Here is a 26,460-nt window from a genome sequence, read left to right as displayed (position 1 = left end):
ATTGCGGATGTTTAGCGAATACAAACCAATTTTGTGCGCAATTCATACGCAAATCTTCCTAAAGGCCAGTGGGACCGGGCCTAGATCCTGATGTGCATAGTTTTATCCTTGTCACTAAAATATGTTCACCGAAGTACTTTATTCAGATCGGTCGTGGTTGACCTGTGGTTAGAGCACTCGATAACTTTTTATGTTCCCTATGCCTTGAACGCGTCTGACCCAAGATGTAATAAACAGAAGTGACTGTACCTTCATCGAACGAGTGTCAATTATGAATAAGACCCTAAATTACGATGTTCCTTTTCGCGACGGGCGGTGACATGGCAACTACTATCATTGTTACCATCCTGAGCGCCATTCCTAAAGCCATGGCCTTTCACCTACAGCTGGTTACGTCTCCATATGAGAGAATATTCTTAAAGGGAAATAAAACAAATAAACAAAAACAAATCAAGCAGGGTTTTGCGGTACATATTAATAGCAGACGTGTTTGGCTGTATAGCGCCAATATTTTTTGTTTATTTTTAATTATCTTTTTCAACTTTCATACCATGCTTAATTACTCTTTTTATTTGCACAACTAGGATGTTCTTATCCCACTTACATGAAAATGACGTAATATTTATTATGACGTCATGGATATACGCTAAAGATGAGCTGTTTAGTGGATCATTTGATTTGAAATAAGATATGAATAAACTTTAGCAAAAACAAACACTTTTGCATGCAACAACCAGATTTATATTTTGCATGTTTAATTATCCATTAATATTCTTTTTTCAATATCAAAATGATGTCGTTGTGGCTGCAAACAATATAAATTTTAAAAAGAATGAATACGGAAATCGGTTGTTATAGAATTGAAGCAAACTGCTCCATCATTTAACCTCATAAAATTTTACTTACTTTGCGATTTGATAAGTATATCCAGTCAAACAATTACTGTTTTACCTAGATTGCCATAAAAAGCTGCACATGGCAAATGCATACGATGTATGCCTTTTGAGTCACAGAGGCGGATAAAAAATCCACTCAATGATAAATGGGATTATTCTACTTTCGTTTTTAAAGGTCACGGGAATTTGTTTGGACGTCCTGTCTTTTCAAAATAAGATTATATAAGAATAAATTGAATAAAAAATTCTTTAATAACTTGAATTTATTTTCTTTTTGTAAAAATCGGATCAAATTTCGTTCATTTTCGGCAAAAATGGGTACTGATACGTTATATCTCTAGAGCTAGATAGTTGGGGTGTCTGTTACTTTGTTTCGCTAAATTTCAAACTATCTTTAATACAAATATATCAAATATAATGCATAAAACTTATTACTAATGATATTGAAATGTTTGTGCGAGATTTTTTTTAAAGCAGCCTTCTTTCATCAATTTTAACGTATGTATATGATACATGTTGAAATTAAATATTACTACATTAGTAATTAGATATTGATTCCAAAGGTTCTTTAAACGCTTTAAATTAAAAATGAAATAACAGCAAATCGTTATTTATATCTTCAAGCGAGATGTGGTTTCTTGAAAACGTCGAGCCCCTGTGATAGATTTGAAACTTCGACCATTGTTGTGGCAGATATATCGCATATGTAATAGATGCACATTTATATGTACACATATGAAACAAAGACAATTGGGCAGGATGTACATATACATGTATAGATATAAATCTTCAGACACTGTAGTATCGGGAAAGGGTTGCCCCTCCAGGTTTTGTTTTTAAGGGGGGGGGGCTGATGTCGACCATTTCCTTGCTAAGGGTACAACTTGGGCCAAGTGTGGACCCAGGAATTGCGGTTAGGGGGGGCAACTTTATGAGGCAGGGGCTCTGGGGGCTGCATTGAGGCCCACAGTGGGTCCAGGGCGAAGTCCCCGGAGGTTCCTGGATTTTACAGATTTTACAGGGCTTAAAACATTTCTTCTATGTAGTCATTTTTACTATTTTCTATCATTTCTGATAGGGGGAAATAAAACAAAATGACGCAAATTTTAAGAAAAAAAAATTCCAATCAAAGTAATTCAATAAATCAAAAGATTTTGTCATTTATTGCTCTGAGAGTTGAAGAAAGTATTGCTTCTTTTATCGTTTTCCTTTTTCTAAAGAAGATACCATGATTTACCTTAAATTGAAAATTTTAGGGGGAGCGTCGGCTGAGCCCCCCCCCCCCCCCCCCCCCCTTTCAAATCTATTACTGTGACCAACCAACTGAAACTCCTACTTTTAACAATCTTATAAAATATACATCTGTTGTGAAGATTGCTACTAAAAGTTTGTAATATAATTGACATACCCGTCCAGGATTAGTATAACTGGGGTAATCGTAAGGTGATGTAGATACTTAGCTCTCTCTCTCTCTCTCTCTCTCTCTCTCTCTCTCTCTCTCTCTCTCTCTCTCTCTCTCTCCATCAAGTGTTTATCTTTGGTAACTGAAAATTACACCAGTCGGTGGGCATGCCACTGCATGCACAGACATTCAGTCTAAATCTAACATTGCTTAGTTTTACTGATGTAAACATATTAAATGTGTATGTATATATCCGGATCAAATATTCTTCAAATGAACTCTGCGAAGTTGTTGAAGTACGCGTATAGAAAATGTGGTACATGTATATTAAACTGCTTTTCCCAGGCACGTAGAATCGTAAGTGGGGGGGACTTTTTTGTCAATGATCAATATATGTTATTCCATAAGCGAATACGGATATTTTGGAGAGAGAGAGAGAGAGAGAGAGAGAGAGAGAGAGAGAGAGAGAGAGAGAGAGAGAGAGAGAGAGAGTTGGAACTACTCTTTGTTGACAATTTAGGAGAATGTAAAGATAGAAACACAGACGCATATTTGTTAGGTTTTAAATATATTTGCTATATAAAATATACCATCTGAAGTAACATGCATATTACTTGACGTGTTTTGTTGTACCCAAGAAAATGATATTCCATTCATGCAACATTTGCATCGTTTAGTACCATGCTATCTATTCAAAATATTTTGTAAATACCCACAGCATGCAAACATACTTTATTCGTATGTACTGTAACATGTATATTACATACACGTGTAAGCAGAGCTATTATCCTTGGTGTACATGGCATAATAAGTAATTTTATCCGACTCAATCGACGTTGTAAAAAGAATGAAAACTCAAGAGCCAATTTGTTTTCCATAATTTGTTTAACAGCCTTTGATCTCAATGAGTATTTTTTTATATATGAAATTTTAGAATTGTAACTTTTAGAAAAATATTTTAGAAGAATCAGTGGACTGTAAATCATATAACGTCGATGACGTCTTTCCGAAAAAGCGACCGTCGGAAGACAGCGTCAGAGTTAACAATGCAATATTGTAAAGTTATTTTCTCAATATCACCAACAAATAATCGTTATATGTTATAAATGAATAAAAGAGAAAATTATCACCTTTCTACCTGCAAAATATGATCGGCTTTTGAAGCGCGGCCAATTGTGGCCAATAAAGTCGCTTGTTCTTTCTGAGATATTGCTTGAAATGTATTTTTGATTAAAATAGGTTATAATCAATGAAAATATCAATCATATTTACATAAAATTATTTTCTTAGGTATCTCATCAAAACATTATTTCAAACACATCGATGTACTAATATTACTTGGTTTGAAAATTGAAATATCAACCATTTGTCGACAACAGACACGTTTTGCCATGCAAAGATTGACAGATTGATGTTTTCCACCACACTCTATGATGTGTGTGTATATATACACTGTCAAATTTAAGAGTTTTGCCCCGGAGCATGTGACGATTCTTATGCATTGTCTATAAAGTGAACTGTTTTGGAAAACAGTATGTTGAGAAAAGGATTTATTTCAATGAAGTCAGAATCGTTAGAATTGATTCTGATCAAATGGTTTGTCCTGTTCTTGTGCATTGAATCATAAGGTAAATGAATTTTTAAATAGCATTTAGAGGCCTTATTTGTACACAAATCTACAGTGAGCAGCCGTTAACGTTTACTGATCCCAATCCTTTGTGCCTGTCAAATCCATACTCTAGATATGTTAAAAATGATTCTAACTTTACATATTTAACATTTAAAGATGGATTGAAAGTGTAAGATCCGTCATCCACCACTGTATAGGTGAACCCAACAACAAATTAAGTTTAAATGTATCACACAGAGAAAACATAGATTCGAGGCTTTTAACACATGTTTGCAAAGTCTGCATGTCTTTAGTTAACAGGGACTTGACCAATAATTGTAATGTACATGTATTATTGAATATCACATGCGTTGTATTATATAATACCACGTGGATATGTACCTGCATCTGCATTAGCCCCTACGTGAGAAAAATTACACCTTAACGTCATAGTCCCATTTTCGTTTCAGAGAAGAGGCAACAGGGCCGTTTTGCAGGGTTTTCTCTGTATTTATCCGAGGCTGGTGTACGAGACAGTGACGCCCGTTGCTACGTGGACGGACCAGAGTTGCCTCCCTTAAACTTTACAACAACTTGTGTGGGATACGGACGTTACCTTACCTTTTATAACGAACGACAACCCGGAAAAGAATATCCTACAGGATACGAGACAACAACTGTTTACACTGAACTGTGTGAAATTATTGTCAAAGGTTATTTTTCTACTATGGTTTATTTTCATCTTTTAAAGTTAACATTGATGTTCCACCATTGTACCCCATCGAGAATTCGAAATCACGAAGGTTAAGTCAAACCTAACTAAAATAACAGTGATATGTACTATATGTATTTGTGTGGGAAAGGACAGGTGACAATGTTTGTACATGTAAAGTTTAGTATCTTGAACACCGATATGTAGAACACACGGATGTATCGAAGTGAGTCGACGAACTTGGCCGGTTTTTCTTGATTATAAAAACCCCGTTATCTCGAACACAGAAATGTATGTGCCTCTTGGTTGTGTTTGTTCTTCTTGATAGGGAGAAACTCTTTCCTAGTTCTACATTTACATAATTAATTAGTTTTGCTGTTGGAGAACACACAAACAACGAAATTCCGTCTTTAATAATGAATCTGGTTCATCAAGTTTGAAACTGTGTTTAAACATTCGAATTATTCTTTCGTATTAGACGTGTCGGATGAAGATGAGAAATCATTCTTATTATGGATTTCAAACGATATATTTTTTCGACCTACTCAATATCATACATGCAACTCTATAAATTCTGTTCGGATCGTTTCAAAAACGACAGCCATATAATGTATTGAGAAATAATTTCAATCTCACTGTGTTTCTTAATTAGGAAATTTTAATTACTATCAGGACAATGTGTGTGTGTGTGTGTGTGTGCGTGTGTGCGTGCGTGCGTGCGTGCGTGCGTGCGTGTGTGTGTGTGTGTGTGTGTGTGTGTGTGTGTGTGTGTGTGTGTGTGTGTGTGTGTGTGTGTGTGTGTGTGAGCGTATGTGTGTGTGTGTCTCTGTGTGTGTGTGTATATACCATCCCAGAAGAACAAACAGCGAGAAGAAATAACTTACCTGCGGATTGATAAACAATTCCAACCTATGTAAGACCTACATCATCTGAAATCATTTCATCATCAAATGTATACACGGTTGATTCGTATCTGAAAGATGATAAGATAGATAAACTATTTATACATTTAAAATGAATTGTTTCAAATGAAGTGAAATCAGCCCCCTTTTCTCTATTTGTATTACTTATATCTCTTTGAAATAAGCACTATATCACAAGTTTACTTATTAAGGTTGCATCAATAATGTATAATGTCTAAAGAGCTTAAGATATAGATTTGTGTTGTATTTAAGGCTGTCACAAACCGGGTGTTTATGGAAGCAGTTGTAACATCCCATGTCCAGAGAACTGCCAGGATAAGATCTGTAACATCGTCAATGGAACTTGTTTTGGATGCTTGTCTGGATGGACAGGAGCCTTATGTGAAAATAGTATACACATTTTTATGTTGAACTTTTTCATCGAATTTTACAAATATACAACAGAATGATTTTGATGAAAATTACCATGACGGACACTTTATCTTAATGAATAGATTGTCAACAAGGGTGGTACGGTCAGGATTGTAAGAACCAGTGTTCAGGTTATTGCAGGGGAAAGGCTACTTGCAATCACGTGAGTGGTAACTGTGATAATGGTTGTGCTGCAGGATGGATGAGCAGTAAATGTGATAAGCGTACGTTCGAAAGACTTTTGATCTTTTATAATGTCATATCAATTCAAATATAGCAATACACACACCTCATCAGCTAACCATATCATGCACGTTATGTACAATGCAATTTACACTAAATCATTACAGAATGCATTGCTGGAACGTATGGCTCTGACTGCATCTATAATTGTAGTGGTCACTGTCAGAATGACGTCATATGTAACAGAGAAACTGGACATTGTGATAAGGGTTGTAAACCAGGGTACACAGGATATTTTTGTAATGAGTGTGAGTGACTTGATATTTCCGATTATTTTCGATATTTTCGTAGACTTGTGTATGACAATTGTGTCAGAAGAATACAAATGATGATGATGATGATGATGAATACATTAAGTTTTACTAAAATAATTTCTACAGTGTGTTCACCTGGACGTTTCGGAGACCGATGCGAAGAACGCTGTAGTGGGCACTGTTTAAACGACAAAGTTTGTCACCACGTGGTTGGAATCTGTACAGATGGCTGTAAGGATGGATACATCGGGAAATGGTGTAATACATGTACGAAAGGAATCGAGAATGTACAATGAAACTTTATGTATTTGAGCTGTACGTTTACAAACCATATTTATCCATTTCAGCATGTGATCTTGGATTTTTTGGAACAAATTGTTCTGGTGCTTGCCCTGAAAATTGTATTGATACATGTCGACACACTGACGGATTTTGTGAATGTCCTGCTGGATATAAGGGCCTTAACTGCAACATCAGTAAGTACTTCACACGGATCTCACCCGTCACCAAAAGCAGTTTAGTTTGACATAGGCAGTAAAACATAAGTACATGTAACATTCATTCACGGGTTTAGGCGGGTCGTACACCTTTTATGCATGAAAAATAAACATAACGAACAAAGATCAATCTCATAACTCCTATCTGCATATATATTGGAGTCTTTAAAATATGTTATACACAAAGAAAGGAAGCTTCTAACCTTTCAAAACTATTTGAGTGTTTACATGGGACAACATTGTATCATAAGAACGTGACAAATATGAAATTCCGTGTGACATCATTACATAGTTGTTATGAATAAATAATCAATACACCTGAATAGAAAATTTAAAAAAAGTATAATGTATAATGAAATCTCTCGTTTTAAACATTAATATAACTAGAGAAATAACGCTAACATACCCTGCTAGAATGTCAACGCTGATGTTGTAGAGTTTTCTTTGAAAATATTCTAATCAGACGATTCCACCCCATGTACGTAAGTTTATAACCATTTACCCGGTATATAAAAAGACTAAAGTATGTGGTATAGTGTAAACGATTAAATTCAGACCGACATGCAAAATGAATTTTTTTTCCATGGAACAAAATTGTCAACAAATGAAGTAACATACTTTGATGATATTGATAAATGATCAGTGTTCTACAGATATACATCCCATGGCATATTTTAAATACCCCATAATTTGTCGATATTCAAATGAGATATTCAACAATTTTTTTACATATGTTACCGTCACTCGATGTATAGTTATGATGTCATCAGTATACTTTCAGATTGATCATACACAAATATACGTCAGCAGTACAACATTTCGCATGCTTATTTCTTTTTTTCAATCTAATAGCAGTATGTTTTATGTATGAATAAAAGTTGCATGAATATAAAATCGAAATGTTATAAATGTGCTTACTTAATCGAGGCAAGCTACTGACAAACAAGCTGATGGTACAGAGGTGTCAACAGTCTCGATTGAAGTCAGCATTTTGCAAATTATATGGTCGTTATAACGATCTGGTTCGTCAATACAACCTATCATTGGGTCAAATGCTATCTGACGTGTTTCATACCGATTGTTAGGCCTTCTTTGGTACACTGATTTTGACTACGGATATCTCCGTTTACCTGATGAGGATAAAGGGCTGACGGTGGATGTGACCGGTCGACAGGGGATGCTTATTCCTCCTAAGCGTCTGATTCCACCTCTGGTGTGTCCAGGGGTCCGTGTTTGCCCAACTATTTATTTTGTATTGCTTGTAGGAGTTATGAGATTGATCACTGTTCGTTATCTTCACCTTGCATGGAATAAACTGTGTTCACAAATGAAGTGAACACTGTGTCAACAACACGTGTGATAAATTCAATGGAAGTTGCACGAGAGAGTGTTTGGGTTCATTACGTGTCGAAAAATGTTATAATGGTTGGTACATGTATAAAATGTATATATTTGTGATCCCATGACCTCTATTAAACCACCCTATCTATTTAACATCATTTGTATCTATAATATTTGTATGTATAACAGTATAGTTATGCATTATGTATATCATTTTTACGTTTCCGTGAAACTCGTTGACCGTTTTCCTGTAGCTATACATATTTTGAGTGCAATAAATGTTAGAAATTAAGTTTGTCTTTACCAACTTTGCAAATATGAATTCTACGATATATTTCTGATTAACCACTGTACCTTTAAACATAACAGAAATACTATAATTCAGTTAATTTAGCCATATTATATAGGTGTTTGCATTGTCTCCTGACAAAAAAATAAATCAATATGTTGTTCTCAAGCACGATAATAATCAATAAATTACTTTCGAAAAACTTCAATTGGTAAATGAAAGGTGAAGGTAACGAATGGTGATCAATCCCATACCTCCTATAAGCAGTGAATCGTCCTTGCTGCAAAAATACGCCTACTAACTCTTGACTGTATTCTTGATTGTATCACATAGCACTATGTTTAATGCAGAAGATACTGTCTTACATTTATTTAGGTATTGGTTCTGCTTTTCTTTCTTCTGATGACATTTCATCGGACACATTAGCAGCAGGTGGCGCTGTCGGTGGATGTTCAGTTGTGATTGTCCTAGCTGTGTTGGCTGTTTTATTCTTAAGGTACATCATTTTCGTGAATCAGTTTGTTATTAGATAGGTATACAATTCACAAATATATAATATCATAACACAGAAAACAATTTCATAAATCGACAAGTAAGAACTTTCTGCCAAAACGTAAATCTTTATATTTTAATCTTTTCTTGATATGTACATGTATTTGACATAACACTTCAATACACACGTGAATACAAAGTCGATTGAAAGTTTACAGAACGCTTTGCCACTCAGACACCTTTTAGAAGCCATTCAATCACTTTACAATTAACGGAATGACATACCCTCATTATGTGACACCGGCTTCAAGTAGGTACCCCAAATGTAAATATATACATAGCGCTAAGAGCAGAAACAGAAAATGTTCCTTTGTGTGCCTACTCTTATAATGAATCGAAACCTAAATCTAAGGATATCCGAAAGAATTTCGATTACCACTACCTATGTTTGCTTCTTTTTCATATACACCAGATTTCTGTTCACTCCTATGATTCTGTCGATATAAGAAATAAACAAACTATTTTGGAGAACCATACGATCTTGCTAAATTACTTGTGCATTTGAAAAATTAATATATTTTGTCCTAGATTGAGGAGAAGAAAGTCTGCAAGATCCGATGTGAAAGAAACTATTATTCGAAACAAGGACTCCCCTCCGATGGAAATGAAAACTAAAGAATCCTTACCAAAACGTAATCATGCATGTTTTATTTTTTTTATCTTTTCTTCTAGCGTATATGTATATGATATCTAATTAAAAAGCACGTGTCATTTATGATACAACCTGTATCATGAACAGTTCAATCAAACTTTGTAGTCTTTGGTGATCAGTCTGTTGGAATTCTCATAAGCGCGAATTGCATTTTTTTTGTTAGTTGACCTGTTATATTCATAGGAAGCAGAATTTATTCAAAAACTTCTCCATGAGAAGAAAAAATATCTTGTTTTGGTCTTCGATGCGACGTTTAGATATATCGACGACGTTTTATTTATTAACAATGTAATTTTCATTCACACCTCTGTCGCGCCGATAAGTGAGAAAGTTTCCCAGTTTACTTTCGGAAGGTCGGTGGTCTCTTCCCAGGTACATTGTAACTGGGTTCTCTCTTCCACCAATAAAATCTGGGCGCCACCAAATAAATGAAAAATTGTTGAATGTGGCGGAAAACATCAATCAATCAATCAAATGTCGATTCAATATATCCCTTTGAACTCGAAATAGAAGACACCACAGAGTCATCCAGTTCTGCATCATACTTAGATATTCTATTAAATGTAGATATTAACGGCAAAATTACAATTCAACTTTATGATAAACGGGATTATTTCAGCTTCTTCGTCGTTAGCTCCCCAAATTTGCGTGGCGATTTTCCATTGTCATCTGCATGTGGTGTTTATATATCTCAATCGATTAGATATGCAAGAGTGTTTTGCGTATGATCACTTTTTAAATCAAGGCAGGCTACTGACAAACAAGTTGATGGTGCAGGGGTTTTAACCGTCTCGTTTAAAGTCAGCCTTTTGCAAATTCTATGATCGATATGACAATCTAGTTTGCCAACACAACCTATCATTGGGTCAAATGCTATCTGACATGTTTCATACCGATTGTTAGAAAGTTCGTGGCACACTGATTTTGACTACGGATAGCTCCGTTTACCTGATCAAAATTTAGGACCCACGGCTGGTGTGACCGGTCGACAGGGGATAATTACTCCTCCTAGGCGACTGACCCCCCCCACCCCCCTCTGGTATGTCCAGGGGTCCTTGTTTGTCCAATTCTCTATTTTGTATTTCTTATAAGAGTTACGAGATTGATCACTGATCGTTATCCTCACCTTTTATTGAGTTGCTTTCATTCAGAATACCTCAGTTTTTATCAGACAGAAGGTTGATTAACAAATTCTAATGTGACCCTAGCCTTCGGTATTTAGTTGATTTGTTTCATGTCTTGCAACATATTTAATCATGCATATTTTTCAAAGGCCTAAGGTTAGAATTAAAGCATACCTTTGCTGTAATTTCTATAATTATTATTGTATTATTCAGAATGAATAAAAGTCCTGTCTCATAGTTAAGGAGTTAATATCATTTCAGGGGGGTTTGTTTAAAGATAAAAATAGATTTTACATAAGATTTGCTGTACATTACTTGTTTTTAGGTAGTTTTCTTTCCTCAATTTTACTTGACAGGCTTATGGAATTAGATATTACTTCCGCAAATATTCAATTTGTTCTTCACCTGGTATTTCATAACAAGAGGGCCACAGGCCTTATCGGTCACCTGAATACTAGTGAAAAAGTATCACTACTTCCATGGGTTATGAAAACTAGAAAAAAATCCGTTTCTGAATATCTAAGCTAAATTATAATGTTCAGCAACAGTATAAAACAAGATGTGTTCTTAAAACATCACTGCCTTAAAAAGTGCATACACTGATGAAAAGCTTTAAATAATAGGTATATTAACATTAAAACATCAAAACATATGACTAATTTGGACTCATCCTGAAATCATAATCCTGGGTTTTGATTGAAATTCACAATTTTTTGTACCTCCCTTTCTACTTTTCCTAAGTATGCATTTAGATTTTATACAATATCAGCAAACTTACACATAACTACCATATACTAAGTTTGGCCCCAACCTTTGGGGATCATCAAATTTACAATTTTGGTAAAAGACTACCTACTCTATCCATTTAGTTTCAATTTAGTATCAACAGCACTAAAGAAGATGTTGTTTAAGTGTTTTACACATAAACACTATAAAACAAGTTTGGAGCCAGATGCCCAACCCCGGGGATTTATTTACAATTTTGGTTGAGGCCTTCCTGCTCTCCATCGCCATGCATTTAGTTTTTCTTACACATGTGCAGTTCTTGAGAAGAAGATTTTTGAAACTTGGTCAATTTTGGGCAGATTTAGCCCCGCCTCTAAGGTCCCAGGTGTGCAGGAATCCTGAAATTTACCATTCATGTTCCCCCTGTTCCAAAGATGATTCATACAAAATATGAAAAGAATTTGAATGAGAGTTATCATGAAGAAGTTAAAAATGTTTATTATTCACACATTTAATAACTTACCATTTTGGCCCCAACCTGATACCAAAAACCCTTCCCATGGATTTTGGTAAAGGACTATCTGCTCTTTCTAAATATTTATTTAGTTTCAAAATAGTATCAACATCACTAAAGAAGATGTTATTTAAGTGTTTTACACATAAACACTATATACTAAGTTTGGCCCCACCCTGGGGTCAGAACCCCTACCCCGGAGATCATGAAATTTACAATTTTGGTAGAGGTCTTCCTAATGTCCATCACTATGCATTTAGTTTTTCTTACACATGTGCGGTTCTTGAAAAGAGGATTATTAAAACTTTGTCAATTTTGGGTAGTTTTTGCCCCGCCCCTAAACCCTCGGGGATGCTGGAGACCTGAAATTTAAAATCTATGTCCCCTTTGTCTCAAAGATACTCCATACCAAATTTGAAAATAATTGGAATGGTAGTTATCAAGAAGAAGTTTAAAATGTTCAATTGTTAATGCACGACGGACGACGCAAGACGACGGACGACAAAAATCGGTTCATAAAAAATTCTTTCCGTGTCAAAACATCAAGAATTTAAGCGCTAAATACAATTTTCTACAAATGTTGACAATAGTGTGACATCCTATTTTGTGAGAATTATCCCCATTTTCTATAAGAAAATGGCATACATAACAATTTATGAAGACGTATACTAAATATTCATTAGCTCATAAATGGTATCAGCACCAAAGCGATCAATGAGAATATCCATGCATTATCCCTTAACATTTATACCTGAAATGAATCAGTTCGACAGCATTCTGTAAATGATTTTGCATTGTATCAAAAATGCCAATTTAGCATTTGATATTAAATTTATACATATCTACATCGTTGTAGCAACCAACAATCAACGGAATGAAAATGTGAACAACGTGGACCCCCCTATCAGTGATGTCATTCAAACTGTAAAGAGAGGTCGTCCAACTAACAAAACCATCCCAGTGAAGAACCTACAGGCCATCATAGATAAGATGTCTTTGGGAGAAAATACTGGCTTCAAACATGAATATCACGTATGAATTAAAAATACTTTAGATAACAACATCTACATTTCCAATAGATAAAGATTCATGTCCGGTTTGTTAATATCGTGGACACCATTTAACATTGAGCAAGAAATTTACACCATGTATGCCTCCCCAGCAAAAAACTAGATAGTCACTCCTAATATTTACTCTTCTTTCCTTCATAAACATTAAATCTTAACAAGAGGCCCGCGGGCCTTATCAGTCACCTGAGTACTAGTTAAACGTATCACTATTCGCGAGGGCTCAACATTTAGAAGAAAAGCCCTGTTCTTAAAATATCTAACCTAAATTCTAATATTCAACAACAGTATAAAACAAGATATGTTAGCAGTTTTTGTCCCACCCCTAAGACCCCAAGGGTGCAGGAGTCCTGAAATTTACAGTTTATGTCCTCCTTGTCCCGATGGTGCTGCATAACAAATTTTAACAATACTAGCTTTGTTAGAATGAAAATGGTTTTTAAAGTAATTTCATGTTAATGAATGAAGGCATATCTATTAGAGGTTTGGAAGCAATTTAGAAAATATTAACACAGTTGAAATCACAGAAAATAACACTGTTAGAGAATTGAATATAATGAGTTTGATAGGAAATCCCAAGAGGCGAACTTCATCCCTGTGAGGAAGCCAAGAAGCCGGAAAACAAACCGAAAAATAGATACACAACAACGTTTCCGTGTGAGTACTACATACTTCTGTTTAGTAACCATCAGGAATATATTTCGCTGTATTGCAGTGAAGACGTTTTTGGAAAATCAAACATTTCTGGTATGGGAATGAAAATATAGATTTATATGGTAGACATTTTTCCATAGATGACCATTCTCGAGTTATTTTGAAAACTACGTCCACAAACGATGGAGGTTATATCAATGCCAACTATATCGAAGTGAGTACTTGTCATGTCAATCAGATGTACAGCACTTGTGCATCGATATGTAATATTCACTAAAATATAAAACATAGTATACCAAAAACATCATTTCTATTATAGGATGCAGGGGGTAAGCGGGCCTATATCGCAACTCAAGGTTTGTGAATCTCACTAACATAAAGTTCAGAAATATCAAAAATAAGTGTTCAACTTCAAATAAATGAGGTATAAATTCTTACTCTGATATATATAGATATATGTAAATCGTGATCTTCGTAAAACGAAAACGAAACACGTTTGTTATACATCAGGTCCCAAACCAAAGACAATAACTGATTTCTGGAGAATGGTTTGGCAAGAGGGTGTTTCCGTCATTGTCTGTTTAACGAATCTAAAGGAGGGTGCAAAGGTATGTCATTGACTGAATCATTTCTCTTCTCAGTTTATCAGCATATGCATGTGTGTGTAAACTTAATAAATACGATAGCTAAATTTGTTGACGTATGAAAATGCGTACTTTATTTAAGACATTTACTTTATAATCATATGTAATTTGTTGTATTACGTTCGAAGTGATACTGGTAATTGATGCATTTTACGAATTCCTTCTTTACTTTGAAATGAATTTTAGACTCATTAATATCTAGAACAAATGTGTCCTATACTGGCCAGGCATCAACGATAAAATCCAGGATGGAGACCTCAATATTAGAAACATGGGAGAGAAAGATTATGCTAATTGTACGATAAGGCAGTTCAAATTCTACAACGGCAAGGTGATGTCCAAATATTTATGAAGTCATATTTCATAATGACCTTACTTTTGAGCAAAATGAGTACCATAAACATACTAATCATGAATCATGAATCGTTTGCAACTTCAAACAGCAAATTATCGCAGAGCATCATAATCAAAATACTTTATATCAAACATTTTTCCCTTCAGTTTGAGAGAGAATTAACAATAAGATTAAAGATTACCTATCAATACCACTTTGTTTTATTTTATCAGATTAATTCTAACTACAATAATGACTTTTATCGTTATTCGTTGCATAATCATCATTATACAAAGTCCATAGATAAAACTTTCTTAGGTCAAGACAATGCTCTACAATGTTTCTCTAACTGAAATGTTCTTATTTGATGTTTTCTAGGAACAGAGAGACCGTGAGGTAGTGATGTTTCATTACACAAGATGGCCGGACCATGGAGTGCCGGATCCACTCAGTCTCGTTATCTTCCATCGTCACGTGATGACAACATCCTCATCATATTCCGGAGAATGCACAGTCGTACACTGCAGGTGCAATACGATTTATATCATGACGCAATACGTTTTATATATCTCTCAATATTCTATATAGACATTTTTTGGTGCGATCGGTTGAAAGGGGATACTTACTCCTTCTAGGCACCTGATCCCACCTCTGGTGTATCTAAGGGTCCGTATTTGCCAAACTATTTATTTTGCATTCCTTATAGGAGTTATGAGATTGATCACTGTTCGTTATCTTCACCATTTATTCTATGGTGCATGTTAAAATTACAGCGCAGGCATTGGTAGAACGGGGACATATATTGCTCTGGATGCCCTCTATCGGGAAGGTTGCAGGAAGGGTAGGATAAACGTACCAATGTACGTCAGAACCATGAGGAAGGACAGAATGAACATGATTCAGGGCGAAGTAAGCAACCTTTCTTTTTCAATGACGTCAATAACTCCATTCGATTGGACAAAGATACAAGAAACTCTGTTCGAAATTCGTGCCATTTGTTGTGAATTTAAGTCTAAATACCTTAATTTTACCTTACATTTCGTTATTATGAATATTTAATGCCGCATTTATCTATTTCAATTTTGATGATTAATTGATCGCATTGCATCAATTCATTAATACTTAATCAATATGCATTAATCAACCAAAAATGGGAGACTTCAAACAAAGGTCCTACTAAGAGTGTGTGTCATTTTTCCCAAAGCATAGCGGCATATGTCATCTTGGAAGTGGTTTATCTGATGAACAGTATCCTTATCTACAAATAAATTCCTAATCATTTACCTTGACTTTATTCCATTGCTTCAATTGAAGTTGTTTGGGGGTAGGGACTTTGAATTAAATATTTTCTACGTGCAAAAGCTAACAGTATTTGAAGAACGCTTATAAAACACACTATTTCAATCACACTGTTCTACTTCAAGGTCATTTACAACAAAAATCCCCGTAAACATACCTATCATTTAAGCCGGCGTTTCTTCCCTGTCTATTTTACTGATAATCTACTAAAGTCGTGTCCTTCTTAAAATATTGCTTCCTTGATTCTTTTATTGTTATGTAATCAAATTCGTTTATCTACCGAATCAGAAAACATAATTTTGTTTGAACACCTGTAAATGGCATGAGGTGTGGTTGTTTGATTTTCTTCCTGATAAAACATCGTGAGAAAGGTAAACCTAGTATAATCGTGCATGACGGAATAGTTTCCTCTTTTCACTATTGATAAATTGCACGAACAGCAAATTTTGTAACGTAAAAACCTGTAGTGCACATGAATATTTTTTATGCATGGTACATATGTACTCAAACCAATCATAGATCAAGTAATAGAGAGCTCCGTTTAAAGATAAATGTATAAAACTCTTCAAAAATGATGAAATTACTTTTTCATCAATTTAAGAAAACGTCAAACATAAAATAAAATCCATACTAGTAATTCACTAAAAGTAGTAATTTTATACTACTTTTAAAAAGACCAAACTGAAATACTAATAAGCCTATAAAACCTGTTAACTATCTAGACATCCATCGTATTCAGTGTTAACTATCTAGACAGCCATCGTGTTCAGTGTTAACTATCTAGACATCCATCGTATTCAGTGTTAACTATCTAGACAGCCATCGTGTTCAGTGTTAACTATCTAGACAGCCATCGTGTTCAGTGTTAACTATCTAGACAGCCATCGTGTTCAGTGTTAACTATCTAGACACTCATCATATTCAGTGTTAACTATCTAGATATCCATCGTATTCAGTGTTAACTATCTAGACAGCCATCGTGTTCAGTGTTAACTATCTAGACACCCATCATATTCAGTGTTAACTATCTAGACACTCATCATATTCAGTATTAACTATCTAAACACTCATCATATTCAGTGTTACCTATCTAGACACCCATCATATTCAGTGTTAACTATCTAGACATCCATCGTATTCAGTGTTAACTATCTAGACATCCATCGTATTCAGTGTTAACTATCTAGACATCCATCATATTCAGTGTTAACTATCTAGACATCCATCGTATTCAGTTTTACCAATGAGAAAACATCACGTCCTAAAATTGATTGGTCTCTGTCATTTTCGTTAACTTACATGTAACAGCAGGGCAAGCACGTAAAGTAATATGTGTTAGAATGTTGCTGTTTACATTTACAAACACGTGTAGTAAGATGTGTGACATTGTTACTATTTACAAATCGTTTGATTTAATGTGAACCGATCAGTACATGACCTTCATAGAAACGTTTCGTAAAAATATTGATACATGTTTATACACTCTCAGCTCTGTCGCAGGTAGACTAGAGCTGTTTGATTAAAATTAACAAAGCAAAGTAGGATACAAATTATCAATAGTTGATAACACACATAATTGTACTTCAAAATGAAACTTAGTCTTGACCATCGTTTAATCAGTCTATTAATACATTTTCTTGAAAGAAATATTTCAAAAAGATATCTCATTGCTTTTTAATACATGTGTTTTTGTAGAAGTGTAGACGAGCGCTACCTGCTAAAACAACCGAAACAAAGAAGATCAAAACATACTATCAATTGAACTTATCATTTTACTTCAAACTGACATTTTATCTGGGCTTCCTGATCTTGTGTGCATATTTCCCCCAAACGTATGGACGCTTTCTTTTGAAAAATTCCCCATTAAATGTTACGTAATTGCGGACATTATCAATAAGAACACGTGTTTGCGGTAATATCTGATAAACATCATGAGTTCCTTGTATGAAATAAAATATGTGTATATTGTACAGTTAAACGTCGTTATCTTCAACATCGATATCTTGAATGCCATGTATATGCAAAAACGAGATGGAAGTCCGAACTACGTTTTCTTGTATTTTAACGTAAATATGTTGGGTTTTATTCGGCAAGTTTTAGATAACGAAATTTATCCTGGGCGTTACCTTCAACTTGCATTATATACCCGCAATAACACAGTCTGAATGACAAGCCTTCTAAAGCACTCAATCTGTTTTCTGCCATTGTAAAGAAAATATGATTCAACCCATTTAGAGTGCGATTCAGAATATCTGTTCGACCCCATACATTATTTCTTGCAGCTTGTTATCAGACTTTCCACAATCCTATATTTTAGTTCATAAAAAATACTGAATAGAGAGTCCAGAAATATGTTGGGAATGTACATAAACGTCGGTAAGATTGAGAATAAACAACAAAACTGTATCTCACTCCTTGGAACCTTTAATTATTTAGAATGCTCGAGCTTTTATGATCATTTTATGCAGACTAAAGTATTTTTAAAACGCATCGAACGTGGCTTAGAAAGGCCGTTCAGACACTGGACGTGAAACCATTGCTAAGTAGAACCCGAGCCAATGACTGGTAAAAATAAGATTATCAAAAACTTTGTTCAAAGAATACAAACACATCCGAAACTCTCTTTTACGGAATCGACACTAGACAGTCCAATTCCGGTACCTGCATACCTGTTAGACTTGAATGATTATTGTTTTCAGCAATTAATTCATGATGACATGTATGAATATTTTCTGTATATGTATATCACATTCAAGCTCATCATTTGGGGGAGGAGGTTCAGTAGCATTCAGAAAAAAACTTGTTATTACTAGATCTTTCAAAAAAAACAATCATAATGGTCGACAGACACTTAGTGAAGGACAGGTAATGCACGAAAACTTTTTAGCTCACCTGAGGCAAAGGTATTTATTCTGATGGTTATCTTTTGTCGGTGTCATTGATCGAGGTGAAAAACTTCTCACATTTTTAACTTCTTCTCTGGAACTACTGGATTAAGTTTGACCAAACCTGTGTCCAGAACAACGAGAACAATGGGGGTCCCAAGATGATTCAATCTTTTTCAAAGCATACCATAGAATGGATAGCCATTTTTTAAAGAACGTGAGATGAATATGATAGCATGCTAATGGGGTGTTGTTTCAAGTTTATTCATCCATGGTGTGTAAGAAGTGGCCCACAATGCAAACGCAAAGATACATGTTGTCTCAGGTGAGCAATGCAGCCAATGGGACTCCAGTAATTACGATAGCGTCATTGGTCTATATAAAACATGACAGTTATTGTTACACATTTTACAATCTCAGTGGAAGTAAATTTCTGTATGCGTAGGCTATTCTATATTATCTTTAGATCTGAACATAATGTTTCCTCTTCTTTGATAATGAAACAATCGTCTACAAAGCCCTATCGAATTTCTTTAATTTTGTATTCTTCCGTTGACTTTAGGACCAGTACAAAACTGTCTATCTTGCATTGTTTGAATCCTTCCGTGGAAAATCTAGATGCTTGACAACAGAACAGTTTTTACAAGAATGTGGAGAAGAATCGTGTTATGTGAATGCTGGAGACGTCACTAAGAAGTCCCCAAGGTGTTCTGAATTTGAGGTGATTATCAAAAATGAAATGCAGGAGAAAGAGAGAGAGAGAGACAGAGAGAAAAAGAGAGAGAGAAAGAGAGAGAGGGGGAGGGGAGAGACAGAGAGAGACAGAGAGAGAGAGAGAGAGACAGAGACAGAGAGAGAATACATATCAGACTAGCCAACAAATATTCTACTACGAAACAATGCTTGTGAGGTCATAACTGAGTGTACAAATTAAGATTGTACGTGTAAGAGATAAAATGAATAATGTGTTGTTGCATTTTACGGGAGATAATCTAGATGAAACATTTCGTATGAAAAGAGCCAAATTTGACTCATCCTTTAATTTTGATGAATTATTATTACAAAAAGGCGAAGCAAATATTCAAATGCTGGATATATCCGTAACTATGTTGCAACGAAAGAGATCGTTCATAATGGCGGAGAGGGTGGGTTTCCTCTCGATATTGACTCAGATTTATATTCAGTTTATATTCTCAAATATTCAATAACGATTAAACTGTTAAGATCAAATACATATAATAGCAACTTTGTTTGCAATTGAACTGCTGTTACGTTTCTCCAGAGATGATAAATAATTCTGAACAAATTTACGAAAACTGGCAAAAGCTCAAAGTACAAGAATAAAAGAACTACATAATATAGAAAACAGATACACAGTGTGCAGTTCTAAATTATTATTCTTTAGTTTTTTTACATAACTTTCGCGTATCTTTCCATTGCTTTCACTGAACAAACTTTGAAATGGGGTTAATTTTCGTTGATACCGTAAATTGGGTAGCTCCACCAAATCCAAATCCCCCAAGACGAAAACAACATTAACTATGCTACCATGAACTTATTCCATTTTTTATTCAGATCCACAAAGACAGATTTCAGAACTCTGTGTTTTATTTTACAGGAGTTACTCTCAGAACTCTGTATCTTATTTTACAGGAGTTACTCTCAGAACTCTGTGTTATATTTTACAGGAGTTACTCTCAGAACTCTGTATTTTATTTTACAGGAGTTACTCTCAGAACTATGTTTTTTATTTTACAGGAGTTACTCTCACTTCGGAAGGAATACTTACAGAAGGATTATGAGTCTGGCCGTGCGAATATAACCGCCAACTACACCAACAGTGTTCTACCAGGTTCATATTCATTTCTATTTTCACTTAACTGACATTCTGATATATTTACGTTGTTTGTTTGGGGTTTTTTTATATGTCGTAACATTTCTTTCTTGTGTTAATTCTTTTAGCTAGCAGTCAATCTTAACACCATGCATTAGTAAAATATAAATGATGTTTCCGTCTTCAAAAGAGCTTACAAAAATGATACTTAATGGATTTCTTTTTTATTTCTTCTCCGTGAGGGTCTTTCTATTTTACGAGTATACAGACATTCTAACACAGTTTTACAAACCTTTTGCGTTTGAAATTATTGGTACTGCAAATTTATCATTTTCTATACAACTTTTTATGGACAAAAGCAGAGTTTTCCCTTTGTGCAATAAACCAGTGTAATGTTGATCAATGCTATTATGCTTGTCGAAGGGTCATATTACAAATAGCATTTAAATATGTGATGCTTCATCAATTACGAACATCTCATTTAATTTTCATTGAAAGTTTCATATCATTGTTATTTACAGTATTTATAATGATGTTAAAGGGGCTTTAGCTGTCATTTTGTCACCTAAAATTGAATTCAATTAAAATTGCTGTATATTATGTATTTCAGTAATAGCACCAGTATTTAATTAATCAAACACTTTTTAATCTCAATACAGGCACATAAATGTGTGATTTTAGTGATTAGATAATGATTGTCTTCCAAGACAACAGTTCTTCCATATATATTTCTTCACATTAAAAGCGGTTATCTAACGTAGTTTTATTAGGTTTCTCTGGGTTTTGTACAAAATAATTGGTTTCTATTAATCATTAATACATATTCTTATGCCAATTTTGAGCAAATAATGGTCCTCATCACTTTCACAGCCAATACTTCTTCACGAGATTTAATTATCAAGCAACTTTCTGATTTTTCTTGATCTCCAGTGGAGAGATTTATGTGCCGTTTGTCCTACTCAAAGGAACGAAGTACATATTACAATGCTGTTTTACATCAGGTCTAGTATATTCATATCAATATCAAAAGAAATTTTCAATGGGTATGTTAGATAAATATATTTTGAAGTTCATCTTAAATTTCTTTGAAATACATTGAATGACAATTTTTTTCAAAAGATATAAAATTATTTGAGCTATTTCATTTGAGTCAACTTTTAAATCTTGATAAACAATTTTGTAAGAACCAAACAGTCGCTCGATGGATATTAAAGTTTTAATATGTTTCCTGTATCATTAAACATTACAGGCGATATAGGTCTAGTTCATGCTTTACTTTCTTTTAGACTTTTACCGCTAACGACCTTCTCATTAGTGCTCAGTATCCACTGCCTGACTACACAGAAGATTTTCTGAGACTCGTGAAAGATTTTGATGCCCGTGTAGTGGTATTCATGTGTCCTTTGAAAGACCTTAAATCTGTAAGACATCAATCAGCAATTTATTACATTGACTGCATTACTAATTTCACAATAAAAAAAATATGGTAGAGCCATATTCATAAAAAAATGTAATATAAGAATGAAATTAGCAATGCTACTAATGGTAAACTTGATGCGAAAATAAAGACGTCATAATAATGAATTACATTTCTTTTAGATCTACATGAACAAATACTTACGAATGCTCTCTCACTTTTAGTCATCCCGTTGGTTTACATCCAAAACTGACAACAAGATGATTGGAAACTTTACAGCGAGACTGAAAACATCAACAAATTCAGGCAATGTCTCTACAACAAAGATAATCCTAGAATCCAAAGTACGCCTTTAAGCATTTCATTATTTACAACAGAAAATTTTCTAAACAACTAAATTCATGAAAATATTGATACCTAAATCATTGGTCATGCTTTTTTTTAGGGAAGTTCTGAGATACAAATAACAGTGCTAGAATGCAACACCCGGAATGAAACAGAATCAGTTGTAAACAAGAGAGCCTTACTAGACATGGTCAAAGAAGCAAAACGTGAACAAACGAAGCAGGATGGAAGAATTCTTATTTTGTCCAGGTGTGTTTGATAGCTAATATCAATGGTAACGGGGTTACTAAATGCGTATTATACTAAATTATCATATGCAAACTTTGATTTTGATCTTCTAATGCAGAATGTCAACAAAAAAAATATTTTAACATATATCTAAAAAAAAAAAAAAGAACTATTGTGTAGATGAAAGATCGTGATTTACTATGGGAATATTATATCTAATAACATACGAATCGAAGGAAATGCTTTATCTTTATCAGCGACGGGGCCACGCGTTGTGGATCATTCTGTGTTGTCTATAACGCTCTTGAGCAGATCACCATGGACAAAGAAGTGGACATCTTCACCATCACACGTCAGCTTCAAGTTCGCAGAACTGAGTTTCTGTCTACTTTGGTATGTATCACAAAAACAAGTCAATAACAAAGCAGTCAAGGGTGGGAGTGTGGCTTAGGTTATTTTGTTGTGATTTGCTGACATGTCCTGTTCCTCTAATTTTTTTCACGTCAGAAAAAAGTAACAATTATTGACATTGTTGGGCATCTGTTTAAGAATCTGGCAATGTTGACAATGGCTCCATTGAAAGCAAGCATTGTCATATTATATATATTAACGATGTGTACTAAACATTTTTTGTTGTCGTTTTGTTTAACAGTCTGTCAATCAAAACACTAATTGTAAGGAACAAACCGCCACAAATGATGTGTAATTATACTGCCCTGTTGTATAGAACATTTAATTTGTAGATTCGTGTAGCAATAACACTTAAACATCATGAAATTTATAAGCATGGTCTACTCTTAATAAATTTATGAGCGTTTACTTTCCCTGACCTCCCCTAGAACTAACCTTAAATAACGCATCCTTGTGAAAACAACAACAGCGATCAATCATACAGTGAATATAAAGAACAATGATCAATTTCATAAATCCTATCAAGAAAACTAAATAAAATATAAGGGAGATATGGACTCTAGATAACACAAAAGGTCCTATTGGGTGACTACGAGGTGTAAGCATGGACAGTAAACATAATTAATAATGTTCCATTTCATAAATCCGATAAAGAAAAACAAACTGAGAGTAAAGTAAACATGAACCACTTGACAGAATCAGAAGTTGTAACCAGGTACATCGGAGGCGTATGTTTCTCCTATTGGTCGTGTACACCCGCCTTTAGCCCTCTTTGTTGATGAAATAGAAGTGTTCCTTGAGACATATGTATCGAGTTTTACTAAATATGTCTATGAACACAATACTGAATCTTAACAAATGAATGTTGTAACATTGTAACGCAGTGTCACAGATTCTAAGATCCGATATTGACCCCCCGGATAAAGGATGGGTCATAATAAATATCGCAATATATACAAAAAATATTGATAATTTAATACTCCGCTCAAGAAGCCCATCGATTCAAACTGTTAAATTCAAGTGGACACAGTCTAAGGCAACACCGAATCAAACTATTATATCTGATGTAAAGATGGTGCTGAATTTAATGTTTAAAGTTAGAAGATATTCAATTTTGTCTTTTTTCTGCAAATGTATGTGTTCGTTATATCTCAACAAAACACACGGAGGTAAAGCTTTTGACAGATCTCTTGTTTCTTTTCCATTTTTATCATATGATTGCACGTATATGTAACATACTATGGATATATGGGGAAAAGTAGAAATTCTTTGGGTTTTTTTGTTTTGTTTTTTTTTTAAGGACACTTTACTCCTCCTAGGCACCTGATCCAACATCTGGTGTGAGCAGGGGTCCGTATTTGCCGAACTATCTGCTTTGTATTGCTTGTAGGAGTTATGAGATTGATCACTGTTCGTTATCTTCGCCTTTCATGAATAGTCACGAATAACTCTCTTTGAATCCCTGTACTACTACGTTCAATAATACCTATCAGACATAAAACTCGTACAATGTATAGAAATGTAGAAGCTATTAAACACACTGTTCTGTGAATGACCCGTAGACTTTATTGAAATCATTTCTATTTTTACAGGATGAATACCAGCTGTGCCATGATGTTGTTAGAGAATATTTGCAAAATGACAGTGTGTACGCAAATTGTTAAGAACGCTTATAGATGGACTATACAATATATTCTTGTTCATTTTTCGGATAAAAGAATTATGAGGCTACGCAGTTTCAGTTTTTTATACCAAGAGATAGTTCATTAAATCCAACTCCTTCGCCTGTATAGCTTACAGAGGAAATTATCAACACATTATTTTAGTAAACTAGTATTAATGATATTATGCGTGATGCATGCACATAGTCTGAATTTACTAGACTGTTGTTTAGAGATAAAATGTATCTTCGTCAAGACAACTTATTCATGCTTAAAAGAAAACACTATTTGTTAATCAAAACTGGAAACTGGTTTCAATTTACTTTCAATTTGTATTTACAACTGATAACGACTTTTAAATGTTTTAAGTGAGTTACATTTGATTCTGAATTTTAATTATTTATTCAAGGTGTAGTAAGAAATAGTTACACTGGTCAACAATTGAAATTTGTTAGTAGAACAAAAACTCAAAAGCATAGCATTCCTCTTGCAATCTCCTCATTAGGTATGATTTAACATGTCAAATTTAATTCCTTTTTGGAATGTTTACATGTTATTAGTCGATGTTTGATAAAAACAATTAAGATTTGTATTTTCCAAAAAGGATTAGATGCTTAGTCATATATTATTCTATATTTTGGAAGAAAATATTATTGAACGCAATGTTTCCCCACATTTTTTTCTTTATAAATTATACTTAGATATGGCGGAAAGATGTTTTTCATATATCGATGTGTATAAAAGATGTTGAATCGAAAATGTTAAATTGATCATGACTGTGTTTTCTTAACACTTTTCAATGTAAACGTTAACAATTCTGAGAAGGATTACATGAGCTGATCTAGAATATTTTGCAATGAGGGGATAGTGACAGAGAAGCATACCCCTTCCAAAAACTAACGTGTACCAATGTTTTGTCCGTTTAACGTGTCCAAAAATGGGTTTTGCAGCCTCTACAGTCCCTCCAGATCCGATTAACATTTTAATCACTGCATAGCATGCATTTTTATTTTTTATATCTTTAATTCTAAATCAAATATGACATTTATCACCATTGTATTACTGATAATAGTCAAAATATATTCCTAATTTCGCATTCGGTCGCTGCCTGTATCCCCTTAGGATCTTGTACTGGAGATGGGATGATAATTAGATAGTGAATAAATACTGTGGAAGTGTTTAGATAATTTGTTATTATTTTGTGTATTATGTTGTTTTTATTGAGAACTGATGGTGCTTGTCCTTTTCTTGTCAGCATATTTTTCCCTTCAGTTTAAATGAAAAGTCACTGCAACTTTCAGATTAGATTGATATATCCAGGGTTCCGTGTTTCCTCAACTCTCCATTTTGCATTACTTATAGGAGTTATACGACTTATGAAATTGATCGTTATATTCGCCTTTCATTAATGACTTGACGAAACATGCGTGACATTCAATTTTCCCAAGTATCAATATATTAAACTGGAACTTGGATTGTAAAAACTAATCATTGTATCCGTACAAAATTCGTAAGTGTCAATGTTCAATAAATCTA

The 26,460-nt window shown here is 34.3% G+C and overlaps 1 protein-coding gene across 1 annotated transcript in view; it reads left to right on the top strand.

Moving 5' to 3' along the window:
* Window positions 1-26,102, top strand: part of LOC125661938 (receptor-type tyrosine-protein phosphatase epsilon-like) — a 46,391-nt gene extending 20,289 nt beyond the window's left edge. The window contains exons 3-26 of the mRNA XM_056147716.1: window positions 4,378-4,620; window positions 5,795-5,932; window positions 6,037-6,177; window positions 6,304-6,444; window positions 6,577-6,717; window positions 6,798-6,926; window positions 8,953-9,073; window positions 9,658-9,761; window positions 13,002-13,177; window positions 13,782-13,869; window positions 14,007-14,080; window positions 14,186-14,222; window positions 14,377-14,474; window positions 14,713-14,841; window positions 15,223-15,371; window positions 15,618-15,753; window positions 19,591-19,749; window positions 20,787-20,880; window positions 21,793-21,863; window positions 22,149-22,283; window positions 22,504-22,623; window positions 22,725-22,873; window positions 23,110-23,245; window positions 24,856-26,102. Of these exons, the coding sequence (XP_056003691.1) occupies window positions 4,378-4,620; window positions 5,795-5,932; window positions 6,037-6,177; window positions 6,304-6,444; window positions 6,577-6,717; window positions 6,798-6,926; window positions 8,953-9,073; window positions 9,658-9,761; window positions 13,002-13,177; window positions 13,782-13,869; window positions 14,007-14,080; window positions 14,186-14,222; window positions 14,377-14,474; window positions 14,713-14,841; window positions 15,223-15,371; window positions 15,618-15,753; window positions 19,591-19,749; window positions 20,787-20,880; window positions 21,793-21,863; window positions 22,149-22,283; window positions 22,504-22,623; window positions 22,725-22,873; window positions 23,110-23,245; window positions 24,856-24,927 (2,981 nt within the window). The 3' untranslated portion in view covers window positions 24,928-26,102. The remainder of the gene's footprint in view (window positions 1-4,377; window positions 4,621-5,794; window positions 5,933-6,036; window positions 6,178-6,303; window positions 6,445-6,576; window positions 6,718-6,797; window positions 6,927-8,952; window positions 9,074-9,657; window positions 9,762-13,001; window positions 13,178-13,781; window positions 13,870-14,006; window positions 14,081-14,185; window positions 14,223-14,376; window positions 14,475-14,712; window positions 14,842-15,222; window positions 15,372-15,617; window positions 15,754-19,590; window positions 19,750-20,786; window positions 20,881-21,792; window positions 21,864-22,148; window positions 22,284-22,503; window positions 22,624-22,724; window positions 22,874-23,109; window positions 23,246-24,855) is intronic.
* The last annotated feature ends 358 nt before the right edge of the window (window positions 26,103-26,460 follow it).

This window comes from Ostrea edulis, chromosome 8 (assembly GCF_947568905.1).
Source record: "Ostrea edulis chromosome 8, xbOstEdul1.1, whole genome shotgun sequence".
Taxonomy (NCBI): Eukaryota; Metazoa; Mollusca; class Bivalvia; order Ostreida; family Ostreidae; genus Ostrea; species Ostrea edulis.
Note: the sequence above shows the minus strand (reverse complement) of the source record. Positions and strands in the feature narration are given on the sequence as shown.